General features: G+C 32.2%; 1 protein-coding gene across 3 annotated transcripts in view; it reads right to left on the bottom strand.

Annotated features, from left to right (window-relative positions):
* Window positions 1–718: 718 nt before the first annotated feature.
* LOC131949416 (tether containing UBX domain for GLUT4) overlaps window positions 719–11,933 on the bottom strand; it is a gene marked incomplete at its 3' end in the record, with an annotated part of 48,182 nt that continues 36,967 nt past the window's right edge. For all 3 annotated transcript variants that reach the window (XM_059311316.1, XM_059311313.1, XM_059311314.1), the window contains 2 exon segments: window positions 719–770; window positions 10,283–10,335. In XM_059311316.1, the coding sequence (XP_059167299.1) occupies window positions 719–770; window positions 10,283–10,335 (105 nt within the window).

Below are 11,933 nucleotides of genomic sequence, written 5' to 3'. Positions count from 1 at the left end.
ATATATATATATATATATATATATATATATATATATATATATATATATATATATATATATATATATATATATGCATGTATATATATATATGTATGTATATATATATATATGTATGTATATATATATATATGTATGTATATATAATGTATATATATATATATATATGTATGTATATATATATATATATATATGCGTATGTATATATATATATGTATATGTATATATATATATATATGTATATATATATATGTATATGTATATATATATATATGTATATATATATATATATGTATATATATGTGTATATATATATGTGTATATATATATATGTGTATATATATATATATATATATATATATATATATATATATATATATATATATATATATATATATATATATATATATTTATACTCTCTCTATGGTGCTCTGGAAAAAAGAGGGAATGCTACATGAAGTTGACACTGAATAATTGATGAGATGTGGTGTGAAACACAAACCTCGACGGCACAAGACTAAAAGATATCTAAATAATTTAGGTCCCAAGTAGATGCTGGCAGAAGACATAAGTATATAATTGTGTACATGTGTTTTTAACATATAAGTATATAATTGTGTACATGTGTTTTTAACCGTCTACATTTCTTACAATATGCCCCCAAAGCTTACACTTTTTTGAAGTTTTTTAAATTTTTTTTTTAAATAAGGAAAATTAGTACCTTGTGCGTTACTAGATCCAAAGTAAATAACTGCAGCTGGAGCTAGATGATTCTGAAGAGAAAAAATAATTAACAAATACGTGTGTGAGTTAATGTGTGTGTATGTTTATATATGTATAAAAATATATGTATGTTTGACGTTTATGCATAACAATATCATTTTTCTAATTACATAAAACTTAAGAAAGTTGTTGAATACAAGTCAGTAGAGTTTTTTTACATGGAAATTATTTAACTACTGCAAGTGCTGAGCATCTTGCACAGGGGTCAGAGGTGCTTCTTTAATCAATGTTCAAACTGCTATTGAGGTGTTCTCTGGAGTGCAAGTTCAAGTAACCTTGAATGTTCAGGGTATAGTTTCCCTGATAAGCCGTGAAATTATTTTATGGTTTACTATTTAGTAACTAATAAGTATTTATTATTTAAATTAAATGGATTGTTGCTATGGATGCTAAGAGCTTTTCTGTCTGATTAATTAACTACATTCTCAAGCATCCCACTTTGTATTTCTAATCTAAACACTAAATTTACATTCAGCAAAATACAAAGATAGGGAGGGTGACAATAGTTCTTTTGCACATTTTGTGGAAAAGTGATGTTTATTTTCCCTGTGCAATTTTGCTGCTATTCTTCAGTGATCGTTTTAATTGTTGGCTTTTAGTGTAAGATGAATAATTTTATTTGATCGCTTATAATATAATACTACAATAAGCAGATGTTAGCACAAAAAGAGAACCCTCCCCATTGAAATGACAACAGTTTCTTAATTATTAAATGAGCTGAGGCACAATTAGGTATGTTATATTAATCAAATTTTTAACACTGTTGAAAACAGTCTTTAGAATGTGCAAAACAACCAAAGTTTGTTTCAAAAATTTTTTTAAATGCATAAATGTGATGTCACACTTTCAGAACTACTATTCACACACACCTGCAGAAAACCCAGTTTCCCCTTGACTAGCAGTCTATCAGCTGCAATGCACAATACAAAGCAATAGCCCACTACACCCACCCTAACCTATTAAACCTCTTCACCCCTAACCACTCCCTCATCTTAGCCCCAAATTATCTTATTTTCATCAGGTTATCCATTTGTGACATTCATGCAGGTGTTCATAAAGAAGTTGATTTCTGTGAGGGGTTGAGGATGACTTAGTACTACCTTCACATACAAAATTATGAAACAACAATCCTAATATATACATTTTATTCAACAAAACACCATTTTAAATTCCTTAACCGATTCATTATCTTAAATAATTTGGTTGAAAACCTGGTTACTTTTGGATTTTTATTTCTTTTAGACTAATAGCTCTCTTCTTTTTGCCTGATGAGAAAAATGTATTCTGGGTGGTCTGAGACCTCATAAGTAAATAATATAAGGAACACAGACATTAATTTCTTTGACCTCATAAGTAAATAATATAAGGAACACAGACACTAATTTTTTGACCTCATAAGTAAATATTATATGGAACACAGACATTAATTTTTTGACCTCTTAAGTAAATAGTATAAGGAACACAGACATTAATCTTTTGACCTCATAAGTAAATAATATAAGGAACACAGACATTAATTTCTTTGACCTTATAAGTAAATAATATAAGGAACACAGACATTAATTTTTTGATCTCATAATTAAATAATATAAGTATAACAGTGAAATATTGGTGGATTGTATCTTGGGAGTGTGTTTTGTTGAGAGGGGCGAGATTGCATCAGGGAGACAGTGGCTGTGCGCATGCGCGAAAGGAACAAGTGAGAAAGGAGGCAAGAATATGGCGTAGCTTGAGTGAACATGCTGCCTGTGTGAAAACAAAATAAATATGAAAAACTGCAAAAGAAGGCTTGTCTTTTGATTCTGTATATGTAATGTAAAAGGTAGGAGAAAGGCCTGTGACATTTTGGTGTCAGAAGTGGTCGGTGCTCTACACCGTACAAGAAAGAATTAAATCTAGATTTAGTATTGTAACTGAATAACTGTTCTTGCATCATTATGATTGAGTTCGAGTTAGATCTATATGCCAAATACATTAAGTTGGCTGATTCGTTAGGATACACTGGGGCAGAGAAGGCAAATTGGATAGAAAAGAAGGTAGCTGATGAAATGGAAAGGGTAGACAGAGCGTTAGAGAGGGAATTCACTGAATTTATAATGGAGATTGAGAAGAAAAGAGTTAAAAGGGAGGCTGAGATGGATAAAATTAAAATGGAGGCTGAGCAAGAAATAGTTGAAATAAAGGCTGAGGTGAAAGAACTTAAAATTGAGGCTGAGAAAGAAAAAGTTACAAGGGAGGCTGAGAAGGATAAAATTAAAATGGAGGTTGAGCAGGAAATAGTTAAAATAAAGGCTGCGGTGAAAAAACTTAACATGGAGGCTGAGAAGGACAGAGTTAAAATGGAGGCTGAGAAAGAAAAAGTTACAAGGGAGGCTGATAGGGAACTAGATCTAGCAGAAGTTAAAATTGAGGACAAAGACAAACAGAGACAGCATGAGTTAGAGTTAGAAAAAAGTAAAAGTAACCAATCTCAAGCAATGTTCCCTCTAAGGACCAAGAATGTGTGTGCAAAAAATATGTTGTGTGCGCGGTGCTAAAAATGACTTGGGCAAGTTAATATGTATGTTTAAGCTTGCAATTAAGCAGAGTAATGAAAAGGCATGCATTTTGATAAATTAATAGTATAATGTGTAGGACTAATGAAACGTATGCTATTAAAAGAAGATACAAATCCCATCTAAATAAAATAAAATACACAACAGAAACTTTTAGAGTTATACTTAGACAACAGGTTATATGGTCGACGTACTATGTTAGTGTAATGCAATCGTATGTTAAAAATGTTAATACCATAACGGTAATACAAATACAACAGTTTAACATGTAAACCATTTTAAAGAGCTGACTTGAAAACAAAATTAGCTAACCTTTCAGTGGCATTTATTGCAATTTCTCGCGTCTAACCTTGCCTTGCTTCCACACCTTATATGATTTGTTTAAATCCATATTATTATCCTCTCCAGCATTTAGATATATCCAAATGTGTGGCTTCAAGTCTATTTCGTGCTTGTACTTTAATGCTGTTCATAAGACTAAAACCTCGCTCGGATACTTGAAAAGTACAGCATATATCAATTAACTTTGCCAATGAGCTAATTTGTTCATCATTTAAAGCAACTCCTGCGTTTTCAGTTAGTGCATTTACTGAACCTGATTTGAGTTTTTCACTGATCTGAAATTTGAAGTCATTTATTGTGTGATAATTGACTCTTCATTTGTTGTTTGTAACACGTCTTTGTACTTTACGCACAGTTCTTTGATATCTTTGACGCCAAACTCAAATGCGCAATTTCTAAAACCAGTAGGATCCAAAGCTGAAGAAAACTGCAGTTCATCTCCTGGAAACCTTACATTTAAATGATCGCAGACCGATCGTATAAACTGTGTGATTTGTCTTGTGTCGATTCCTACGTTTTCATTCAAAATTTTCTTGGCTTTATCATTCCAATAAACATCTTCACTCAGGTATTGTGCTTCTAAATTGCGTATTTTAGAAATGCAAAATTGATGTGCTTCAATCGATGATAAATTATTTCGCTGTAACAACATTGATAGATTAGCTAATTCATTAACGGTATAAAGCGCAATTTGATACAGTGGATCTTTTAATGATTTCAAAACATAACAACAAACAAGATCATTGTAGTATTGGACTTGTTCTTCACAGTAAGCAGCTAAAGCATCAATATTTCTAACAAAAGCACTGACAGCAAAGTGACGTGACAACCATCGAACTTCATAAATTGGTCGAAAAGAAATTACATCCATATCATGCACCTTTGCCAATTCTTCAAATGCGCCCTTTTTAACTGAAGATCGAACTCAGTGCTGTTCAACAAGATGGGGGACCTTAGCCTTCAATAAAGCAGCTAATCCCTTCCTACGGCCTAACATAACCGATGCCCCGTCTGATGTTATCATTACCATGCAGTTTCATTTCAAGTTGATGTTCAGTGTAGTACTGTGTTATGGCTGCCTCCAGAGCTGAGGCATCACATGCGGTAAGCTGAATTATTCCACCAAAAACGGTTTTGTAGAATAAAGAATTGACTGAACGAAATTTAAGATAAAGGATTAGCATTTTATGTACAATTATGTCAGTACTTTCATCAACTATAAGCGTGTGGAACGATGCTACTCGAAGTTCTGTCAGTGTGTTCTTTACAACCACCTCGTTGATTGGTTCAACAAACTCAAAGGCGTAATTCTTAATTCGCCAACTGTCTGATATAGAAACATACTTCCCCATGTTGTTATGAATCAGTTGTACCGACAGCATCGAGGCGTGTATTCTAATGTTCAAATAGCAACGAGTAGTAAACTTTTATTCCTATTTACCAAACCAGTCTGTGAACACTGAAACAGTTCGATCCAGGTGCACGTAATAATCCCAAGAATTGGATATATAGTATATGAATCCTTAAACCAAACAGCAAAAACACATGCACCTTTAGTAAAGTAGATTTTGCATCTGACTTGGGTAAACCGTCATAGTATCAAGGTGATGGGTGGGGGTTGGGAGATGGGGAGGGGCAGTGGCTATAGAAAATAAAACCTTGCATGGTCAGCTAGTAGCCACAATCCCTTTCAGGTATTAGGTCAGTTTTGGGGTAAACCATTAAATCAAGCAGAGGGAGTGTCACGCAGACATCCCATCTGTACCCGCCCCGCTCAGTTGAGAGTTTCCATTAACTAGATCTGTGGTATGACAACCGAGGTCACCCCCTCCCCCAAGTCAATGATACCCCTTGGTTTCTGCACCAAAACACAAAGACTGTTCGTTTAACAAAACAGGTACTAAAAATGTCGCTTCATTCAAGCCACTGGCCACAATTGTTTAGTGAATTAGGCTTGCCCGACGTTCTGATAATCTGTGCGCGGCATCAGAAAATGTCTGCGCGGCATATTTGTAAGTGCTGCGCGGCCGCGCAGCCGCGCAGCTTAGAGGGAACACTGATCTCAAGTACTATTCGCAAACAGAGAGACTAAACATGAGTCAACAGGTTTTTCTCCTTTTGAACTTGAATTATTAAAAAAACAGGAAGAGGAATTTTATCCTCATGAACTAGTAAACCAGACTAGAGAGATAATTTTTTATGGTGTCCAGCCAGCCCAAGAGAATGCACAGTTGGCCAGTGAAAGGCACAGAAATATAAAAAACAAACATAGCTATTTAAGAACTTGTGAAAGAAGAGATTTAGTTTTTGTCAAACTGCCAGACAAAGAAAACATAGAAGCATTTCAAGGACCTTTTGAAGTAATCAAGAAACTATCTGATGTAAATTATGAAATAAACATAAAAGGAAATAACACTCCTATACACATAGACAGAATGAAGAAATTATATGTAGAGCCAGAGAAACTGATAGAAGAGGAACATATGGCCTGTACTATAATAAGTGAAAGCTGTAATACACAAGAAATTAAGACTTATCATATCCCAGTGAATGAGAAAAACATAATGGACAAAATAATAAATGACTACAAGGATATGATTACAACAGAAATGGGTTTTACTGAAACAATTCAACACAAAATAGAATTGACTGATTATATTGCTATGAAAGGGAAGCATTACCAAGTACCAGTTGCTTATAGAGAAGCTGTTGAAGCAGAACTGGATTTTCCACTTGAGTCTGGGCAAATAGAAAGAACAGAATCAGCATACTCATCACCCATGGTATCAGTAAGAAAAAAGAACAACAAAGTAAGAATATGTTGTGACTATCGAGAGTTGAATAAAAGGACTAAGATAGATGCTGAACCCATGAATGATCCTAAAGACATTTTGGAAACTATCGGTAAATCCTCACTTTTCACCACTTGTGATTTGAACAGAGGCTTCTGGCAAACAGGACTGGAAAAGGAGTCAAGACAATACACCGCCTTTACATCAAGCAAGGGTCTATGTCAATGGAAGGTGATGCCATTCGGACTGGTGAACAGTACCGCCACATTCCAAAAATTCATGAATAAAATGACAGAGGGAATGAAACACCTGGTCTTCTTTGTTGATGATATATGTATACATAATAACACATGGGCAGAACACATAGAAACACTAAAAGAACTATTAGAAAGACTTAGAAAACATGTGTTTACCATAGCACCAGAGAAACTGCATGTGGGAGTGGATACAGTAGAATTCCTAGGATTTAAGGTTGGAAATAAAGAAATTAGACCTACTGAAGGAAATAAGGACAAAATATTAAATATCAAAACTCCTAGTACAAAGAAAGAAGTGAAATCATTGTTTGGACTATGCAATTTTGATAATATTTTGTGGATAAATATGCTGAACTTACTATTCCTTTAAGATTTTACTTTCAAGCTTTAATATATAACATCAGTTATCATGCATATAGAACCTGGTTTGGTGGATGTAACAATATAATTTTTAACCACTTTAGTGTATCACCAACCTCAACAGTTTAAAAAATTTATTTCATTGATTAGTTCTACACATTCCTTTTTGGCTAACAAAATCTGTTACTCTATATGTTGTGTGCAGTGGTACTTAAGCATCAGTGATATAAAGTATAGCTACCAACACTGAGGACTACTAACATACATTATTTTACATGTTATTGACTTTAGGAAAATTTATAAGTTAGAAAACCATTTAAATTAAAGCATGGAGTTTGTTATCATAATTTGTTAACAAATGTTTAGTTTGTTATTGAGCCTTGTATTTTGTTAACTGATGTTTATGAACATAACAGTTGTGTATTTCTTTTACACTTTATATGGTAATGCTGATGGATTCTATTGTGGTTTCAAGTTGTATTCAATTAACAGAGCTTAACTATGTGTTTGGAGTTTTGACTTTAACATATTGCTTTCATAAGGAAAATGGATTTGTCTAGGAAAATTATGTCAAGGAAAGCTAATCTGTAAAGGGACAGCACAACACACTAGCTGATTTCTTATCAAGACATATTGAAGATGGAAAAACAAACATGGAACTGACTAAAGAAAATAATGACCTGAGACATATCAGCCAATTCTTATAAGGAAATTTTGAATAATGTAGTATGTGTTGTGTACTTCCAGAGAACATTAACATTTTACAAATGTGAGCAAGATAGGAATAAGTCATAATATGACTTGTATAAATATGTTTTACCACTATTTTAATTTAGTAATGAAAATGAACATACATTTTGTTGTATTTTTATGATTTGTATATCTTGTTAAGTAATGAACATGATTAGGGCAGTATGACCTGACAGATGTGGTAATTTACATGTTATGATGAGGAGTGTACCTCAGCCATTGAAGTAGGGAAATCAAGGATATGATTTGCCCATAGGAGCTATTGCATAGCTATGATTTTGTTCTACTAAGAGAGAGTTTTCCTTAGTTAGATTTATTTTGAGATACACTAAGAGGTAATATTCCTTAGTGAGGTTTAATGATTTCTTTTTTTGTTACACTAAGAGGAGATGTTCCTTAGTTAGAGTCATTTGTTCTTACTAAACTAAGAAGGTTTACCTAAGTTACAATTTTCCTTAATGGCGATACTTGTTAGATAAGTGAAACTTTACACTTTGCCATGTATTTTATGAATATCATTGTTTTAATTTAAAAAGTGTACATATAAAATAATTTAGGATGTTCATTAGCAAGGTTCTTTTTCAACATGATTTTCATTTCACTGTTACATGTATCATGAAGATTTTATAGTGAATGTGATCTATATAACAAAAAAAATTAATAAATTATTTTTTTTTCAACTGGAGAAAGGGCGTATAACAGTGAAATATTGGTGGATTGTATCTTGGGAGTGTGTTTTGTTGAGAGGGGCGAGATTGCATCAGGGAGACAGTGGATGTGCGCATGTGGGAAAGGAACAAGTGAGAAAGGAGGCAAGAATATGGCGTAGCTTGAGTGAACATGCCTGTGTGAAAACAAAATAAATATGAAAAACTGCAAAAGAAGGCTTGTCTTTTGATTCTGTATATGTAATGTAAAAGGTAGGAGAAAGGCCTGTGACAATAAGGAACACAGACATTAATTTCTTTGACCAAATAAGTAAATAATATAAGGAATATGAACATTAATTTCTTAATATTCTTGAAATTGAAAATCTGTCAAATGTGTCCTATCAAAAATTGATAGTATTATTGGCACCTAATAAGAATAACACATAAATAAATCATCAAAGCTGATGTTGAAATAATAACAATACATTACAACCATAGGCATGCATTGAAATTTGCGACAGTAGACCATCATTCTAGTTTGTACCCATGTATGCACTAATATTAAACACATTTTTTAATCTTCCCAATTATGATGGTCTACTGTCGCAAATCTCAATGCATGCCAATGGTTGTAATTCACTGTTATTATTTCTGAAATTTCAACATCACGGGGCGCCAAATTGCACGTTGCTGGGGGGCTGCTATTATTATTGAGAATAAAAATAGGAGTCGATCTAGAATAAAGAGTATGGCACTTTTTTTTAAACCTAATATTTCTAAGACTATTGAAACAATCTTTAGAACGTGCAAAACTACCAAAGTTTGTTTCATACATTTTTTAAAATGGATAAGTGTGATGTCACACTTTCAGAACTACTTTTATCACACACATCTTCAGACAACCCAGTTTCCCCTTGATTTTAGGCATAAAAATTAATTTTTCATTCAAATAAGTTTGAGTTTTAAATAAAGGAATAATAAGTAATTATAAAAAAAATATTTTTATTAGTATAGAGTAGTTTTTTAAAACGGTGTGGTAAAAAACTCAAGATTAAGTTAAAAAGTTTAAGTAATTAAAAATGGATTCAAAATAATGTCTATATCCCGAGTTGCCATCCCCCGTAGTGTTATATAAGAATATTCGTGAAAGTTTAGGGGAGATCACTCCCAGTTTATTTTATAAAGTTTAAGTCATTCATGTAGTATATCTCACAATAATTATGTGTAAAAAAAGGAAATAAAATCCATAATATGACATTCAGTTCAAAAATGTTAAAATTGACTAAAAATAACCCTAAATACTATAAATATTTGTCTGTGAGATATTTTGTCTGAGATCATTTGTCCAATTTATCGCTTGTCCTCATCTATTTTGTCCGTGAGATCATATGTCCTTGTGATCAGTTATCCTGAGATCATTAGTCTGTGAGATATTTTGTCTGGGATATTTTGTGTGAGATCATATGTCCTGTCACCGTTCCATTTACCCATAATATTAATATCACGATTACACTTGTGATAAAAAAACTTACTAAAGGTTAAAGTTATGTGAAAAATTTTCCCACAGAATATGTATACTTGCTGTGAGTTTTTTTTTCTAGTATACATGTAGCAAGAGTAAATGGGGTATAACATGTATAGATACCAGTAGGCGAAGTTCTTCAAATAGTCATAAAAGTTAACAGTGTTTAAACATATAATAATAATATAAAGATATTTATACCATTTAAAAAAAAAATTAATGTAGAGTCTAAATAGTCAAAATAATATGTACAATAGCAGATAAAAATACTTACAGAAGCCAATGATGTGTTTTTATCTTTAATTATCTCTTTTGGTGGAGATGTGTCTAAAAAAACAGATAATACATCCATATATATATACATATAAATGAAGGTATGTCTGTCTGTCCTGTTTGCATTACTACACCATTCATCTGATCATAATAAAACTTTGAAAGGTTGTTGAGTACAACAGAAAAGTGTGGCCTTTAAAAAAACTTTTAATACCTGAGCGTAGGGTGTTGCCTAAAATTTTAAACTTCAATTTTGTTCAAGATAACTTAATTAAAAACTGCATTTATTTACCTTTAATTTGATACCAATTTTAATTATCAAATTTAATTGGTAGCCTAGAAAATAATTTGTGAAAAAACGCGTTTTAACTGGCTATGATAATATGACTGATACGGTGCATTAGTTTTTAAGGAGTGTTGTTGTGGCGCCATTGACCGCTCACTGTAGTTCAGCAGAACTGTGTTGTCTGCTAGATTTCTCCCCATTCAAATACACGGTAGGCTTAATTAGCTGTTGTCTTGATCAATTTATTTTTTGAAGATTTTGATTTTACCCTTCATGATTTTAAAAAAATTAATGAAATTAATTTAGTAGGACGCAATATATAATAATTTTCTATAGTTGACAGTATTTTTGAGTATGTTTACAACAATATTAAATAAAGCAATTCATGTTTTGCTTACTTTTATTATGTTCTGCTTGATATTCTAAGTGATTAGACAAAAAAAAGTACAAATGGCAAATTTGCATCAAACACTAATTGTCCATTGTTAAAACTAGATCAGTATGGTTGAATAATAATATGCAAAAATAATGATTATAAGTATATATTTCTGAAATGACCATGGAACATTGTTAAAAAACGGAATAACTGTATCGTCCATTTCATCAGCCATCATTACCATGACGACAGTAAAAACAAGTAGGTCAAAAGACAGGATACCTGAGGAGCATTACCCCATCAGTATTGCGCCGTTGGCATCCTCTACAAAAGCAACTTCACAGTAATAATATTTTTATTTCACATCAATTATTCATGGAACATTACTAATTTTTCAAGTAACGAGCCCTGACTCATGTCTAGACTGTATAGTGACCTATTTTAATATCACTGTGATTACTAGATGACGGAGTTTCCCATCAGAAAACTGTCAGCTGCACTGTGCAACACAAACCCATTAGGACCCACCCCTATTACACATAACACATATTCCATCCAAATGGCTCTCTCATTTCACAACCGAAGTCCTGCCTATTCCTTCCTGGTTATCCATTTATGACATCCACGCAGAAGGAGTGGTGTGTGAGTGGTAAAGAATTAGAATTTTGTGAACAAATATGGAAGAGAAACGGTTGCTACGTGTTAACTTCACACATAAAATAGACAATCCAAACAAGAAAAATAAAAAAACATTATTAGATTTAGAGCTAGATTCTAGATCTAAATATTAAATAAATCTTACAATTAAATTTTATTATTACTTTTGACTTTGGTCTATTGCTATTAATATCTATGAAGACCAAGCATATTTGTTTTATTAACAGTATTAAAAAAAACAGTGTCATATGCAAGGACTCTCTCTCTCTATATATATATGTATATATAGGCCCTATATATATATATATATATATATATATATATATATATATA

This window comes from Physella acuta, unplaced genomic scaffold (genome assembly GCF_028476545.2).
Source record: "Physella acuta isolate Inbredline_101_S28 unplaced genomic scaffold, ASM2847654v3 ptg000694l, whole genome shotgun sequence".
In the NCBI taxonomy this organism is placed as follows: domain Eukaryota; kingdom Metazoa; phylum Mollusca; class Gastropoda; family Physidae; genus Physella; species Physella acuta.
This window is presented reverse-complemented; position numbering and strand designations above follow the sequence as displayed.